This window comes from Tursiops truncatus, chromosome 8 (assembly GCF_011762595.2).
Source record: "Tursiops truncatus isolate mTurTru1 chromosome 8, mTurTru1.mat.Y, whole genome shotgun sequence".
Classification (NCBI taxonomy): domain Eukaryota; kingdom Metazoa; phylum Chordata; class Mammalia; order Artiodactyla; family Delphinidae; genus Tursiops; species Tursiops truncatus.
This window is the reverse complement of record NC_047041.1, coordinates 82845687-82864172: the sequence shown is the minus strand read 5'-3', so window position 1 is coordinate 82864172 and position 18486 is coordinate 82845687. Positions and strand designations below refer to the sequence as shown.

General features: G+C 34.9%; 1 protein-coding gene across 1 annotated transcript in view; it reads left to right on the top strand.

Moving 5' to 3' along the window:
* The window catches only part of CCDC73 (coiled-coil domain containing 73), a 103121-nt gene that overhangs the window by 12261 nt on the left and 72374 nt on the right, over nt 1–18486 (top strand). Inside the window, exons 2-5 of the mRNA XM_033861715.1 lie at nt 948–1019; nt 11409–11480; nt 13107–13142; nt 14075–14149. Coding sequence (XP_033717606.1) covers nt 948–1019; nt 11409–11480; nt 13107–13142; nt 14075–14149 — 255 coding nt within the window. The remainder of the gene's footprint in view (nt 1–947; nt 1020–11408; nt 11481–13106; nt 13143–14074; nt 14150–18486) is intronic.

Genomic DNA, 18486 nt, shown 5'->3' with positions numbered 1-18486 from the left:
GGTGGGGAATAGGAGCATTCTCTGATGTTTCTATTAAGCCTCAGTTTTTGGTGAACCCAAGTCTCAAGGTGAGGCCTCCACAAGAATTCTGATCCCTCTTTCATATTTAATTGTGGGCCTAGCATGTATTCCTTCCCCTCCCCAAAGATAGAGCTGTTTTATTTTTTTAGCCTTCTCCTCTCAGCTGCAGTGGGTTTCCATAAGTGCTCTCATGGGCTAGTTTTTATTGCCCTTCCCCCTGTAGATTAAGGCTTTTGTTCCTTAGAGGAGATAAGAAAGACAGGTCTGTCTAGGTAGAGTTTTCAGTGGTGTCTGCTGGTCCCTTTTCCCGCCCGCTGCGGAGGATTTCCACTAGTGTCCTTAGATATAGTTTTTGTTGTCCTATCCCCTGCAGATTAAGGTTTTTGGTCTGTAGAAGATTTAGGGAAGAAGGCTTGTGACTGCTCTTCTCCTCCCCAGCCAGTACCACAGGAGAAAAGCTTTCTCAGATTCTTCCCATCCTTCCCTGTAACCACCTGGTGGGTTTCATGGAAGAAAAACCTTTAGAAGGTATAAACCTCCTTATTTCTAGAAGATATAAACCTCTTTATTTCTGGGGACCTCAGGAGATTCATGTTCTTACACCAGCCCATGTTCTGCCTTTAGAAATTTATTAAGGACTTTTAGCTGAGTTTTTTAATCAGTACTCAATGGCTTATGTCCCAGGTAAGCAAATGCTGTGGTTCTGTTCTCGCTGCAGTAACCCGTTTCTCTATCCAGATTTTGGATTACTTGGTCGATCTGGGACCTCAGTTCTCTGATGGATTTGGCTATTTAATTTGCAATTTTTCTAGCCCTTTTCCTTGTTGTAAATGTGGGAGAATGCTCTTTTTATCTCTCTAGAAAGAGCTGAAACTGGAAATTTTCAAGTCCTAATTTTCCTACTATTTTTCTTCTTTTTGACTTAGGAAGCAGAAGCTCAGTATGAAGAGCAGATTGGTAAAATTATTATGGAGACACAAGAACTTAAATGGCAAAAGGTGAGTATTTTCTCCCCTCTAATTAGCATTTTATTTTATGTATTTTATTCCTTAATTGTGAAGTTAATTTTTAAATTTCCTAAACATATTTGGGGAATTGTGCTTCTTCTCTCATTTTAGAGAGTCTCAAGAAAATTCCAACTAAAACTGTTAAGAACATTTAGGCTTCCAGAAAACTGAGAATAACTTTTTTTTTTTTACAATGTTGTGTTAGTTTCTTCTGTGAGAATAACCATTTTTCCCCAGGCTTTCTGATAAGAAAATAGACAAGGATAACTCTGAAAACTACTATGAACTATTTCATATCTGAGAAACATATTTTGTGTTATAGAGGAGTCAAAATATTTTTTAAGAAGTGAAACTTCAGAATAGTACCGTATTTTCCTAGGCTGTTGTTATATACTATAACCAAATCTTAAAAAAAATAGTATCATATCTGATTTTCTTTTGATCCTTATCCATATAGAGGCATTTTTGATAGTGCCTCTCTTGCCTTTCCACCAAAGTAATCTTTTCTTTTTTAAAATATTTATTAATTTATTTATTTGGCTGCACCAGGTCTTTGTCGTGGCACGTGGGATCTTTGTTGACATGCAAGATCTTTTAGTTGCAAGTTGTGGGCTCTTAGTTGCAGCATGTGGGATCTAGTTGCCTGACCAGGGATTGAACCTGGGCCCCCTGTATTGGGAGTGTGGAGTCTTAACCACTGGACCACCAGGGAAGTCCCCCACCAAAGTAATCTTAACAGCTAAAAACTGAAAGCTTAATTAAGATGACCCTTCTTCTCAGTATTTGGCAATATTGAAACAGGAACTTGGAGATAACATGTCAGAAATAGAATTCAAATGACAGAGGATAGGCCAACGATGGGAATTTTGAGGCCAGAGAGATCCACTAGGTTGTGTTGGGTTACATATTAGGGACAGGTCAAATAAAGAGACCTGTTTGTGGAGAGAAAAAACAGGTAAACACCAAATACAATCTAAAGCTCCAAGCAGACATAAAGTCAGAATGTAAAGTCAGAATGTAAAGTCATATCTTGTTTTGAATAGAGTCAATAGTAGAAAATTATCAGAATCCTTAAGTTAATCAGTAAGTTTAATACAATCCAATTTAAAATACCAAGCATGTGTTTGGTGTACTTAAGCTGATTCTAAGGTTTATATGGAAATAAACTTACAATAGTGGCTGGGAAAGTTTTGAAAAGGAATCTAGTCACAGTAGATTCTTAAATATATTATAAAGCTATAATAGTTAAAATAGCTTGGTAGTATACATGAACAGATAGACTATAATGGAGTCCAGAAATAGATCCAAATACATAAGATAATTTAGTGAATGATAAAGGTGACATTTCTGATCAGTGGGGAAAAGTAGATTATTCAAGAAATGATATTAGAACTGGGTATACCATCTGAAGAAAAATAAAACCAGATTCCTACCTTACTTTACAAAGTTGTAGAAAAATAGAACTTTCATATATTTCTTATTGGCAATGTAAATTAAAAGTATCTTAAGTTCCCCCAAACACCTAAATCCCATAACCTTCTATATAACCCAGTTCAAATTTGTTCCTTTTGAGATACTACTAAGACTCTGTCAAGGTAGTGTCCTCACTTACTGCAGTGAATTCCAATAAACATGGTTTTGCTTTATTAACAGGTTGTTTGGTGGTGTTTTGATGGAGTTCATTTTTGTATATGGTGTTAGGTAAGGGTTCAACTTCATTCTTTTTCTCCTTTTTTTTTTTTTTTTTTTTTTTTGCGGTACACGGGCCTCTCACTGCTGTGGCCTCTCCCGCCATGGAGCACAGGCTCCAGACGCGCAGGCTCAGCGGCCATGGCTCACAGGCCCAGCCACTCCACGGCATGCGGGATCCTCCCGGACCGGGGCACAAACCCACGTCCCCTGCATTGGCAGGTGGACTCTCAACCACTGTGCCACCAGGGAAGCCCAGCTTCATTCTTTTGCTTGTGTATATCCAGTTTTCCCAGAACCTTTGGTTGAAAAGACTCTTCTTTCCCCATTGAATGATCTTGACACCCTTGACCGTGTGTGTGAGGGTTTATTTCTGAGCTCTTTATTCCATTGGTCCATGTGTCTTTCTTTATGCCAGTACAGCACTGTTTTGATTCCTGGAGCTTTACAGTAAGTTTTGAAATTAGGAAGTGTGAGTCCCCCAGCTTTGATCTTCTTTTTCAAGATTATTTGGCTATTTTGGGTTCCTTGAGATTCCATATGAATTTTAGGATGGGTTTTTCTATTTCTGCAAAAAATATTATTGGGATTTTGATAGAGATTACCTTGAATCTGTAGATAACTGTGGATAGTATTATCTTACAAATATGAAGTTTTCTAATCCCAGAGCAAAAGATTTGTGTGTATTTTTTATTTTTAATTTAATTTCTTTGGGCAGTGTTTTGTAGTTTTCATTGTACAAGTCTTTCATCTCCTTCGTTAAGTTAATTTCTATGTATTTTATTCTTTTTAGTGCTATTGTAAATCTAATTTTTTTCTTAATTTCATTTTTGGGTAGTTCATTGTTAGCATATAGAAATGCAATTGATTTTTGTGTGACTTTGTATCGTACTACTTTGCTGAATTCATTTATTCAGGTTTTTTGTGGAATATTTAGGGTTTTCTACATATAAGATCATATCATATGCAAACAGATAATTTTTTTTCCTTTCCAAATTGGATTTCTTTTTCTTGCCTCATTGCTTTAACCAGTGCTTCCAGTACTATGTTGAATACAAGTTGTGAAAGTAGGCATCCTTGCCTTGTTCCTGATCTTAGAGGAAAAGCTTTCAGTTTTTTACCATTGAATATTATGTTCACTGTGGGGTTTTCAAATATGGCTTTTATTATGCTGAGGTAGTTTCCTTCTATTCCTAGTTTGTTGATTTTTTTTTTTACCATGAAAGGGTACTGAATTTTGTCAGATTCTTTTTGTTGCATAAGTTGAGATGATTATGTGCTTTTTTGCCTTCATTCTGTTAATGTGGTGTATTACATTGACTGATTTTTTTGTATGTTGAACTCTCTTATCCCAGGGATAAATCTTACTTGGTCATGGTGTATGATCCTTTTAATATGCTTCTGAATTCAGTTTGATAGTATTTTTTTGAGAATTTTTGCATCAGTGTTCATCAGGGGTACTGGTCTGTAGTATTCTTGATGTGTCTTCATCTGGTTTTGGTATCAAGGTAATACTGGCATCAAGCATGAGTTAGGAAGTGTTCCTTCCTATTCAACTCTTTGGAAAAGTTTGAGGAGGATTGCTGTTAGTTCTTTAAATGTTTGGTAGAATTCACCAGTGAAGCCATCAGGTTCAGGGCTTTTCTGTATTGGGAGATTTTGATTATGGATTCAGTCTCCTATAGTCTCTTAAAATTTTCTATTTCTTCATAATTTGGTCTTCGTAGGTTTTGCATTTCTAGGAATTCTCCATTTCATCTAGGTTACCCAATTTGTTAGCATGCAATTGTTCATAGTACTCTCATCATACTTATTATTTCTGCAGAATCAGTAGTAATGTCCCCACTTTCATTTCTGATTTTAGTAATTTGAGTCTTCTCTGTTTTTCTTAGTCCATCTGGGTAAAGGTTTATCAATTTTGTTATCTTTTCAAAGAACCAATTTTTAATTTCACTTATTTTCTCTATTGTTTTTCTGTTCTGTTAAAGGGAGGGGGGATCTCTCCCATTCTTTTCTTTTTTAAAAATTTATTTATTTTTGGCTACATTGGGTCTTCGTTGCTGTGAGTGGGCTTTCTGTAGTTGCAGCAAGTGGGGGCTACTCTTTCTTGCAGTGTGAGGGCTTCTCATTGTGGTGTCTTCTCTTGTTGTGGAGCACGGGCTCTAGGCATGTGGCCTTCAATAGTTGTGGCATGTGGGCTCAGTAGTTGTGGCTCACAGGCTCTAGAGCACAGGCTCAGTAGTTGTGGCACACAGGCCTAGTTGCTCCATTACATGTGGGATCTTCCCAGACCAGGGGTCAAACCTGTGTTGGCAGGCAGATTCTTAACCACTGTGCCACCAGGGAAGCCCTGCTTCATATATTCTGATGGTCTGTCATTTGGTTCATAAATGCTTATAATTGTTATATCTTCTTCCTTATTGAACGTTTTATGGATATATAATATCTTTCTTTGTCTAATGTAACTTCTTAAAATTTAAAGGCCATTTTTAATTTTGTTTTTTTTTTTTTTGTTCTTTTGGTTATTATTTTATTGGAATATCTTTTTCCATTTTTCTACTTTCAACCTGTTTGTGTCTTTAGATCTAAAGTGAGTCTCTTGTAGACAGCATAAAATTGGATCATGCTTTTTATCCATTCTTCCAATTTTTGTCTTTAGGTGAGAGAGTTAAAATATACATTTAAAGTAATTACTGATAAGGAGCAACTAACTTGTGTCATTTTGCTATTTGTTTTCGATGTGTCTGATAGTTTTTGTCCCTCATTTCCTGCATTACCATCATCTTTTGTGTTTAGTTGATGTTTTTGTAGTGAGATGTTTAAATTCCTTTCTCATTTCCTTTTGTGTATATTCTCTAGCTATTTCCTTAATGGTTACCGTGAGGATTACAGTTAGCATCTATCATTATAGCACTCTAATTTGAATTTGTATCAGCTTAATGTCAATAACATACAAGAACTCTATTCCTTTATAACTCCAGCTACACCCCTTTCAGTTGTTGATATTATAAAATTACATCTTTATATATTGTGTGCTCAAGAGAATAAACTAGTAGGGTTGTTTTTTTTTTTTTTTTTTTGCGGTACACGGGCCTCTCACTGCTGTGGCCTCTCCCGTTGCGGAGCACAGGCTCCGGACGCACAGGCCCAGCAGCCATGGCTCACGGGCCCAGCTGCTTCACGGCACGTAGGATCTTCCCGAACTGGGGCACGAACCTGTGTCCCCTGCATCGGCAGGCGGACTCTCAACCACTGTGCCACCAGGGAAGCCCGTAAACTAGTAGTTTTAAAAATACATTAGTCTCTGAATTATGTAGAAAGCAAATATGGAGTTACAAACCAAAGGTACAGTAATACTAGCTTTTAGCCTAATAATTGTCTTTTTTAAAAAAGTATTAGTTTCTTTAAAAATAAATAAAAACTGCTGTTAGAGTAATACTAGCTTTTATAAATTGCTCATGTATTTACCTTTACTGAGATTTTTATTTCTTCATACGGCTTTGAGTTGCTCTCTCTTGTCCTTTCAATTCAACCTGTAGGAATCATATTATTTCTTGCAGGGCAGGTCTAATCGTAATGAACTCTCTCAACTTATGTTTATCTGCATTTTAGATCATGTAGAGGAAAGGCAACTTATGTGAGATGGTGATAAGACTATGAAGTATATTTCCTGAGTCCTTGGAGTACTTTGCCAGGTTTGTCTGAAGTAAGAAAATGTCCAAGATTGGGGCACAAGTAGCCAGTTTCATGTGGTAACCTCTAATAGGTGTGTATGGTAGAAGCCAGTGAAGTATAAGAGACTGTGGACTTAATAGTCTTGAGAGTCAGACATAACCTTCTTGGTCATGGAAGTTCAAGAATGTCAGATTTAAGGTGCCATTAATTCTCTCTACTTTTCCTCAAGATTGGGGATAATTGGGGCAATGAAATTTCTAAATAAATGGCAAGGCTTTGCAGAGTTCTCTAAAAACAGGTCCAGTAAAATGAGTGCCTCTGTTACTGGAGATCCTCATGTTGGGAACACAAAATCAAGTAATTTTTTTCCTACTCTCATAATTATAGCTCTCTCTCAAGAAAAAGTTTTAATCCATCCAGAGAAGTAGCAAGCAATGATCAGAACATATTCAGAACCCAGTGTAGGGGTTTATTTTAGGAAGTCCATTTGGACATGTTCAGTGGGGTCCTGAAGCTTGGATTTACAAGGATAACAGTTTTACTAGGATTGTGAGGGAGACAGATGAGATTTGCACCAGAGACATCCTCAAAAATCTTAGTAAAATTTCCCCACCAATGCTAATTGAATATTGTTTTCAATATGTCCTTGCTCTGATGGGTAATTCCTTGTAAAATATGTTTGCAGAGTTTCGTCAAGGTTCTCTGGTGCCACCAAGTGTCTGTCCTGAAAGTGCCAGGGATTCTCTTGTACTTTACAACCATGTATTCTTTTCAGATTTTGGAGCCAGTTGTGGGCATTCCAAAATAGGATTTTTTAATCTCCAGAAAGATTTAGCTTTTTAGAGTATAATGGGGCCAGGACCTGATTGAGGGCTGCCTGTGTGTCATAAAGATAAACCTAGGATATTTCTTTTAGCCTTTGTTATCCCTTAATAGTGTGGCTTCATGATAGCCACCTCCTTAGGAAGCATTAGAGTACTTAAAAGTACTTAAAACTGTTGTTCATTTTACATTGGGATTCCTATTAAGGTTGGAAACTCTCATTGTTTCTACAGTATTACAAAATCATGGACTACTCCGAAAGGTATACCTAATATTAGTTTTTTGTTAACTCTCTTATCTCTTGACAATTGGCAAGCTCTGCTGAGAGGGTAAGTACTGTCATCAGGGCTGGTTTTACTTCTGGTAAGGAGTCATGTTTTAGGGGTCAGTTGAGACTGTTCCAGTATATCTTGCCTTAGTTCCCATTTCAGTTATAAAAAATGATATATCAACAAATAATATTAAACCTAGATTTTCTAGGAGGAGTTTCTAATAAATCCATTTGAGGCATAGTCATTGTTTGGACAGAGGTTAGATCTCATGGAATTCCCCTTCTTTGGGTAATGGGAAAAGAGTAGCAATCTTTAAAGTATAGCACTGAGTTGAAATGTGTGAGGGAGAAAATAACAAAAAGTTCATAGGATGTAAGCCTGCTTGCCAAGAAGTGTGTTTTCAGTAGCGTCCAGGATTGTACAGCATACAGAACCATCAAATTTAAACAAGATCCTTAAACCAAGTCAGTAGAGGCCTCTACTCGTTTGGCTGCTGCTTATTACTATCCTTAGATAAAGAGTAGGATTTTCCCCTCACTGGGTTGAGGGGAAGATTGTAGTAAGCAGTTGGGCCCTGATGATACCTGTGGTGTTCTGTTAGAGTATTAAGCACTTGTCTACATTGCTCAGATACAAATAGATAGAAAGCTTTATGACAATTTGGAGGGCCCCAATTGTGGGGGTGCAAGGGGGGCTGTTGAGAGTTATTTTTAAATCACAAAATTCTTGTCCGTGTTTAAGTTCCTAAGGGAAAGGTTCCATTATTGAGGACTTAAATTATATAGAAATGTGTCAATTTCAGAGATGTTTGGAACCCAGTGTCTACAGTAGCCAGTGTAATCTGGACAACTTCTTAATTTTCTCTTAGTAACCAGCCTTGGAAAGTATTGAAGGGCTCATAATTTATCAGGAATAATAGATTTACCCCCTTGGGATAAATTATACCCTAAATAATGCACTTCATTCTTACAAAATACTAAACTTTTTTTTGGAATTCTCATGTCCTTTCTGAGCTAAAACAGTACATAGATAAATGGAGTCAGTCTTAGAGCTCTCTTCATCTTTAGAACATAACGAAAGCTTGCCCGCATATTGTGTAAGTGTAGAGTTTACAGGGAGGTTTAAGGTCCCTAAGTTCCTCAGTAAACCACTGAGGCATAACTGTCCAGGTAAATTGTTGACTCTCCCAGGACAGAACAAACAGGTAAAACTATTTTGATCTAAAGGGGCGCCATAGAAAGCAGAACACAGATAAATATATAGTAGTCAAGTATGTAGAGTCAGGTGGCACTAAAGATAAAATAGTATCTGGGCTCAATGAATTGGGGAAATTGATATTTTATTTATGGCCTTAAGGTCTTAAATCTTCACCCATTGGGTTTTTGACTGGGGAACAAGTCAAAATTTTAAAACTGGTATAGGTATGATTGATTCATCCTTTCTTTATTAGGCTTTAGGACAATTGACTTTAGTTCTTCTTCGTTTCTGGTTTTAGAAGTATTATATAAAGTTAAGTAGAGGTTTAGATGGGTCAGTCTGAACCCTGCTGCCAATATCAGTTAAGACATTTAGCCCACAAAGAGTCCACTTCATGGAGATCTTTAATTTGGTTCCATGGTACACACAGGTACCTAAGTCAATATCCAAATAAGCTATGATCTGATTGTGAATAGAATCCCGAGGAATCTTCAAACAAACAAACAAACAAAAAAAAAACTCCTCCTCCAAAAAAACAGGAGTTTAATTTTTCAATTCTATTTGCATAGTAGATTCCTATCTTTTAAGTTAATGGGTGTGGCGTCATAAAGGAGAAAATAATATTCCTCACTTGAGAATCCAAGGATAACGGTTATGGGCTAAAACGGGACGAGTATCTTTGGATTATTAGAGATACACCCTATTTGAGTAGCTCATTGACCCTGAGGGAAAGGTTATATGATGTTGCCAGAGTTTATGGTATGAATAAAATGTCCATGTTTCTTTTAATATTTAGAGAAATTGCTCTTTGCAAGTTTGAGGAATAAATGGGAAGTTGGGTGTGTGTCAGAGCAGTGACATTGATTTGCCCACCTGGTATTTTTTCCCTTCATTTTCTTAGCTAGTTCAGGATGTTTTTTTTCCCCAGTGTCTTTTCTGCTTATAATAAGTATCTACAGGTGTCTTTACCATGAGACTCACTCCTCTCATGCTTGATGACAGGAGTAGGAGTATTAAATTGTTTTATCTGTAAGGGTACCAGTTTATTCTTCTTTTGTTCTAAGGCTTTTTGAAGATCTGAATTTGGAGATCTAGTAATGGGGCTATTTCCCATTCCAGTTTTTGTTGCATATTAAATCTATTTCTAGATTTACAGCTGTTCACAAAAGACGGGGAGAGAGCTGGAGTTCATATTTACTTCAGAATCTGCTCCTCAAAGGATTTATCCCTGAAGTGTCCTATAAATTCATTCTTTCCTTGTTTGCAGGAGTAGAGTCTAATATATTTTTATAAGAAAACTGGGCAATATCCTCTGAAAAATTTCGTCCAATATCTACAGCTTTTCTAAAGGTCTGGTTTCCGGAGAATTCCCTGACAGTCCAGTGGTTAGGACTCGGTGCTTTCACTGCCAGGGCCCGGGTTCATTCCCTGGTCAGGGAACTAAGATCCTGCAAGCTGCGTGGCATGGCCAAAAATTTAAAAATTAAAAAAAAAAATGTCTGTTTTCCTATGCAGTTTGGGATTTCCTAAGTCATTCTTGGGATCTTCTCACTTTGCCTTTTCTATTCTTTATTTTTTGCTTCTGAGCATATGAACCAATTGATACAGACCTTGGAACTGGCAGTATTATTTTTCAAAATTAGTTATGGGAATTAAAATATTTTAAAGTAATTGCTAACTTCAGGAAAAATAAAACTTGTATATATAGAAATGTAATCATGGGACTTCACTGGTGGTGCAGTGGTTAAGAATCTGCCTGCTAATGCAGGGGACACAGGTTCAAACCTGGGTCCAGGAAGAGTATCCCCCGCTCACTGCAACTAGAGAAAGCCCACACGCAGCAACGAAGACCCAATGCAGCCAAAAATAAATTAATTAATTAATTAAAAAAAAAGAAATGTAATCATGATATACCATATGGCTTAGCATTGAATAAAAATTGCAATTATAAGAGTATAAATACTGACTGTTGATTTAAGCCACAATTTTTATAATTCTGTTGGAAGAATAGACGGAGGACATGTAGGATTATGGTTATATAAGAAAGCTATCATATAGGAGGTCAGTAGATAAATTTTTTAAATTGTAGAATCATGGAGTAAAATAACAGAAGCATTTGAAAGTGGTTGCCAGTTTTAGCTCTAAGTTTTTAAATTATGAGAATTATTTGATAAAGATAGAAGAAAAAATTCATCTTGAATCTAAAGGACAGGACACACAACTTGTACCAAAAAAAGGTGGAGGGGAAAGAAATGGAATTGTATACATGGATTTTTTTTTCAAAAATGCCCTGTGGTAGTTTTGGTTTTGTAAAAAATTATTTCAGTGAATTTAAAAAATCATATGTTACCATGTAAACATTTGTGCTTAGATAATAAAATTGGTTTTTTTGGAAACTGTAATAAGACTATAGTCTGCTTGTATATTAGACTTAATTTTAATAACTTTTGGTGAAAGATATTTTCTTGAAGAAAACTTTAAGCTATATTCAGAGTTTAAAATTTTAGAGAGCAATATGTTTTATCATGAAGAAGCAACTGGAAGCAAAATTATTGTATGCTGAGTCCATGACAGTTAAAAAAAAATAAAATTTTCATAAGTTACATTTTAAGAGCATAAAATAATATGTGCAATGAATATGTTTAACTTTAATTTGTGAACCCAATTAAAATTTAAAACTGAAAGTGGCTAGAATCTGTTTTAACTTTTCATGATTTTAAAATAGGAAACTCTTCAGAATCAAAAGGAAACATTAACAAAGCAACACAAAGAAGCAATGGCAGTTTTTAAAAAGCAGGTAATTTCATAAGGATAGACAAACATTACAGTTTTAAATATTGCACTTTTCCCACTTCTCATGAATATTATGACAGGTTGTTCTGGATACTCACTGAGAACAAAAAGGTTATTATTGGAAGCAGGAAATAAGATTATTCTGAATCACAACTGATAATAATGTAGTAGAATGATTTAGTTAAGGAAAGAAATTAGGAATACTATTTTCTTGGAGATGTGTTTTCATTGGTCCTAAATAAAATATGTTAGTGTGTTCTTGCTCTTTCTCTCCCTTCTCCCTTTTCTGTCTTTAATTAGCATATCTTAGGAGCTTACCTTTTCCACATTACTTCTTTACGCAAGCTAACATTATAACACTGGTGAAAAGCTGAAATGCAAGTAGGGAGATGTAAAGGATGAAGAGATGTGATTATCATGCACCTCCATAAATATCAACTACTAACAACTAAGAAAGATCAGTAGAAGAATTGAAAAAAATATATTTTAAAGAAATGAAGAACAACTCCTTCTGTTATTTTGAATTCTATAGCTCTTCTTTACTACCTCACATTTCTCTTCAGTTCCTAATTATAAAATAGAAGTGTAAGAAATGTGCCTATGGAAAATGTACTCTGGAAGTGCTTTTCCTTATAGCCATGCCAACATCACCATTTTTTTTTTCCTTTTTCCTTCCCCCTTTTTTGTTTTTATCTCCATACAAGTGTGTGTGTTCAGAGAGAAATGCATAAAAAGAAATAAACCTATATAACCTAATCACTAGTGGGTTAAGGTTATTGGTAATTTACACTGTAGTGTGGATTTGTTTAAGCAGATGATAAACTTCCTTATAGTCTGAAATTGGCTTTACCTAAGTTATAAGAGTTTTAATTGAAGGGTGAGGAAGCAGAAACCAAATGTACAGCATAGTATTCTTTAGGAGAGAGCAGTTCTATGTCTCTGTTACCACAAGGGACTCTGGGCAAGAAGAAATATCCAGGTAATTGAAGGGTAAAGGAGAAAGTGCTATTGGGTTCTTTTTTTAAAAATTTCTTTTCTTCTTTTCTTTCTCTTAAAAAAAAGGATTCTTGAAGGTAAGTGAGGAATATGGAAAATGAGATGGAGAAATTCCAAAGAAAAATTTTATTTCTTGACAACTTTGGCTAGTATCCTTGTGTTGCTTGGAATATTTAGTTTCCTTTGGCAAGTTCACCCTAGTTTTAAATGTCATTATTTATTTATTAGACTAACACATGCATTTAAAAAAAATTTCAGAAAATACTGTCAGTGCAAATACAAATGATACCAATTTTATAAAAGTATGCCTTCAGAAAATGTTATATGTTATTGTTTATGAGTAGATGGCAAAATATTGAAACATTTAAAAAAAACTGGAGGGAAAAACTAAACTTTCAAGGATGATTGGTGCTCTGATCATGAGATTAAATTGTTCATTTTCTTTGGTGACTATCTTTTTTCCCCCTTTTATACCTTTTATTATTTATTTTCTCAGTGTAAAAGTAGCATAATCACATTGTACTAAGTTCAAACAATATAGACATGTAAAACATTTCTGTAGTCTCACTGACCAGTGTAAATCCCTGGTAACATTTCACTTACCTGTATTTTAATTTTTAAAATTCTTTATCAGTTGCAAATGAAGATGTGTGCCTTGGAAGAAGAAAAGGTATATATTAATTTTTTAATAATTTGAAACATAGCTTAAATGCATTTAATTATCAGTTGTTCACCATAATGGAAAGGAGCATTGGTAATGAACAAATGGATACTGTTAATTTCTTAAAATTTTAGAAACAGAAAGGACCTAAGGGAATCATGTTACTTGAGCTCTTATCATTTTACAGTTGAGAGTACTGAGGCCTAGTAAGATATGAATGACTTGCTGAAGCTCCCATTTTGAAGTGGCAAAGCTGGGACTAGAACCTAGATTTCTTCAGCCCCTAAATTAATGCTCTTTCCACTATACTGCAGTGTTTCTATTAAGTATATTTTTAGTGCCTTTTCAATGAAATTACCTTCTTTAAAAAACAGTAAGATGATTTGCATCTGCATGCAGACCAACAGGAAAAGAGTATACAACTCTGAGCAATGCTAGAAATTCATGTGGCATTAAATGTTTTCTCTAGCTATTCAATAGTTCATACATGTTTTTATTATATCAAAGGACATGTCATTTATAATATTAAAACTTAGAGTTATTTTTAGCAAAAGACTTTCTTTAAAAATTTTTCTCATATCCTTATATTTATAAAACAAATGTACTTGTGTCTTATTGATTAGAATATATTTATTCTAGCCATATGAATTAAATACTTAATTATATAGTATCCATAAGTTCTCAGGAATGCTCTACTGATAAAATGATTTATTGTTGTAATGAGATTTTCCATTTCATGATATTTGTAACCTTGTATAGACCTTATTGTAATTTTATGATATCTTGAAGTCATTAGAAATACAAGTTGTAGTACAGATACATGTTTAAATTCTGTGAAGTATTAGGTTGCAAGTAGAGATTTTGGTTCTTGAACTCTTGTTCTCCCTGTTAATAATGTCACTTACATTGGAAAGTACTGAAATATAGTTTTTTACTTGAAGGGAAAATATCAACTTGCTACAGAAATAAAAGAAAAAGAAATAGAAGGATTGAAGGAAACATTAAAGGCATTACAGGTAAAGTAACTTAGTATTGCTTGAAAAGTAATTTGGTATTTTAGCATTGTATCAGTAAAATGCTGTAAACATGTAGTGTAGCAAAGTGAAGCTGAAAAAAATTCATATATATAATTTAGTACTTTTTCCTGAGAGCCTTGGATTTCAAATTAGTAGGATTTTTGCTTTATCTTTTATTTTAAAAGGAAATATTAACATAACTTTCATTATTTCTCACAGTAATATAATGAGATATATGTTATTTTTAGCACTTTATAGATGACAAAAGCAAGTTAGGCCTATATATTATAACTGATTTATCTATGGTCCTTAAAAATTAACATAAAATAGCATTTATTGTTATTATTATTTGCTAAGTACTATGCTTATTTTCTACAAATACAAAGATGAAGGAAACATCACTTTGCCTTTAAATCATTCAGTCTCATACAGAGGTATGAGGTATACAACAGAATACAGAGGTATACAACAGATGATGAATCATTCAATACATATTTATGAAGGTCTACTATGTGCCAAACCCTGCTCTAAGCACTGGGAATACAGCTGCGAGTAAAAGGGTCAAAAACCTCTGCCCTTGTGGAGTTTACATTCTAATGGGGAAGACAATAAAAAGAGATAAAAAGTAAAATAGAGATTGTTGGGGGAAAAGATAGTCACGTGATTTCAGAGTATCACCCTATAGATAATATTAATTACAAAGAGCAAAGTAATTTTTTTACAGTGGAAGGATCTTGATGGTTACTACCTGAATCAGGTAATTCACACTGTAGTGTGGATTTATTTAAGCAGTTGAAAAGCTTTCTTCCTTTAGTCTGATTACAGTAGTACAAGGATTCCTTTTCTCCACATCTTTACTAGCATTTCTTATCTCTTGTCTTTTTTGATCACAGCCATTCTGATAGGTGTGAGGTAATCTCATTGTGAGGTTGATTTGCATTTCTGATTATCAGTGATGTTGAGCATGTTTTCATATACCTGTTCGTCATTTGTATGTCTTTCTTTGAGAAATGTCTGTTTAGGTCTTCAGCTCATTTTTTAATTGGGTTATTTGGGGTTTTCTGCTATTGAGTGTGTATATGACTTCCTGCTACATTTTGGATATTAACTCCTACTCAGATACATGGTTTGCAAATGTTTCTCCCATTACATAGGTTGCCTTTTCACTCAGTTGCTTATTTCCTTTGCTGTGTAGAAGCTTTTTAGTTTCATGCAGTCCCACTTGTCTATTTTTGGTTTTGTTTCCTGTGCTTTTGGTGTCATGTCTAAAAAATCATTGCCTAATGTTGAGAAGCTCTTTTCCTAAATTTCCTTCTAGTAGTTTTATGGTTTCAGGAGTTATGTTTAAGTCATTTTTTTTTTTTTTTTTTTTTTTTGTGGTACGCGGGACTCTCACTGTTGTAGCCTCTCCCGTTGCAGAGCACAGGCTCCGGACGCACAGGCTCAGCAGCCATGGCTCACGGGCCCAGCCGCTCCACAGCATGTGGGATCTTCCCGGACTGGGGCACGAACCCGTGTCCCCTGCATCAGCAGGCGTACTCTCAACCACTGCGCCACCAGGGAAGCCTTATGCTTAAGTCTTTAATCCACTTTGAGTTGATTTTTGTTTATGGTATGAAATTTTGTATATTGCATGAGGTAAGGGTCCAGTTTCATTGTTCTGCATGTGGATATCCAGTTTTTCCAACACCATTTATTGAACACTATCCTTTCTCCATTATGTGTTCTTGGTGTCCTTGTCGAAGATCAGTTGGCTACAGATATGTGGATTTATTTCTGGGCTCTCTATTCTGTTCCATTGGTCGATATGTCTCATGTTGGTTTTGGTTTTGCTTTCGTTTTGTTTCTTGTCAGTACCATGCTGCTTTGATTGCTGTAGCTTTGAAATATATTTTGGAATCAGGAAGTATAATGTCTTCAGTTTTGTTCATCTTGCTCAGATTGCTTTGGCCATTCAGGGTCTTTCATGATTCTATATAAATTTTAGGATTGTTTCTTCTATTTCTGTAGAGACTGGCATTGTGATTTTGATAGGGATTGCACTGAATCTGGAGATCACTTTGGGTAATACAGACATTTAAACAATATTTAATTTTCCATCCATGAACACAGTATGCCTTTACATTTATCTGTGCCTTTTAAATTTCTTTTATCAATGTTTTATAATATTCAGTGTACAGACCTTAACCACTCTGCTTAAATTTGTTCCTAAATATTTTATTCATTTTGTTGCTATTGTGATTATTTTCTTAATTTTCTTTTCAAATAGTTTGTTGTTTGTGTATAGAAATGTGGCTGATTTTTGTATGCTGATTTTGTATCCTCAATTTTACTGAATTCATTTATTAGTTCTAACAGTTTTTTTGTTGTCTTTAAGGTTTTCTATATGTATGATTATGTTTCCTTCAAATAGAGATAATCTTACTTATTCCTTTGTGATTTGGATGCCTTTTATTTCTTTTTCTTTTCTCATTGCTCTGGCTAGGACTTCCAGTATTCTGTTGAATAGAAGTGAGAATAGGCACTCTTGCCTTATACTGGTTTGATTATGATGATCACTGTGGGTTTTTTATAAATGGCCTTTATTGTGCTGAGGTAAATTTCTTATATACCTATTTTGTTGAGAGTTTTTATCATGAATGGATGTTGAATTTTGTCAAATGCTTTTTCTACATCTATTGAGACGAACATGTGGTTTTTTTTCTTTCATTCTATTAGTGTGGTGTATCACATTGATTTATTTGCATATGTTGGACCATCCTTTTAACCCAGGGATTAAATCTCACTTGGTAATGGTGTATGATCCTTTCAATATGCTTTCAAATTTTGTTTGCTAGAATTTTATTGAAGATTTTTGCATCTATGTTCATCATAGATACTGGCCTGTAGTTTTCTTTTCTTGTAGTGTCTTTGTCTGGTTTTGTCAACAGAATGATGATGATCTCATAAAATGAGTTTGGAAATGTTCCCTGTTCCGTGTTTTGGGAGAATTTAAGAAGGATTTGTATGAAATCTTCTTCAAATGTTTGGTAGAGTTCTTTCATGAAGCCATCTAGTCCTGGGCTTTTCTTTGTTGGGAGGTTTTAAATTACTGATTCAGTATCCTCATTTGCTATTGGTATGTTCAGTTTTTCTAGTTCATCAATCTTCAGTTTTGGTAGGTTGTATGTTTCTAGGAATTTATCCATTTCTTTTTTTTTTTTTTTTTTTTTTTTCGGTACGCGGGCCTCTCACTTGTTGTGGCCTCTCCCGTTGTGGAGCACAGGCTCCGGACGTGCAGGCTCAGTGACCATGGCCCACGGGCATGTGGGATCTTCCCGGACTGGGGCATGAACCCATGTCCCCTGCATCGGCAGACGGACTCTCAACCACTACGCCACCAGGGAAGCCCTCTATTTCTTTTAACGGGAGAATTTGTTGGCATGTAATTGTTCATAATAGTCTCTTATGATCCTTTTTATTTCTGAGGCATCCATTGTAATGTCTCCTTTTCATTTCTAATTTTGTTTATTTGATTCTTCTGTCATTTTCTTAGTCTAGCTAACAGTTTGTCAATTTTGCTTATTCTTCCAAAAAACCAACTCTTAATTTCATTGTTTTTTTTCATTTGTTTTTGTATTTGCTATTTGATTTATTTCTGTTCCAATCTCTATTATTTTCTTCCTTCTGCTGATTTTGGCCTAGTTCTTCTTTTTCTAGTTGTTTGAGATGTAAAGTTAAGTTGTTTATTCAAGGTTTTTTTTTTTAATGTAGGCGTTTATCATTATGAAATCTCCTGTTAGTATTGCTTTTGGTGCATCCCATAAGTATTGATATGTTGTGTTATTGTTTTTGTTTTGTCTTGAGATACTTTTAAAATTCTCCTTTTTTTTAACATAACAAATGTTCAAGAGTATGTTGTTTAGTTTCCATGTATTTGTGAATTTTCCTGTTTTCTTACTGTTAATGATTTCTAATTTTATTCCACTGTGATCAGAAAAGATACTTGGAATGATTTTGATCTTCTCAAATTTAAGACTTTTTTGACGACCTATCACATAGAAGGTGACTTTTCTGTGATACACCATATGGTAGACATATGATCTATCCTGGAGAATGTTCCATGTGTGCCTGAGAAGAATGTGTATTCTCCTTCTATTGAGTGAAAAGTTCTGTATATGTCTGTTAGGTCCATTTAACCTATAATGATGTTCACATCAACTGTTTCTTTATTGATTTTCTGTCTGGATATTCTATCCATTATGGAAAGTGAGGTACTGGAGTCTCCTACTATCATTGTAGTTTTGTCAGTTTCTCTCTTCAGATCTGTTGATGTTTGCTTTGTATATTTAAGTGCT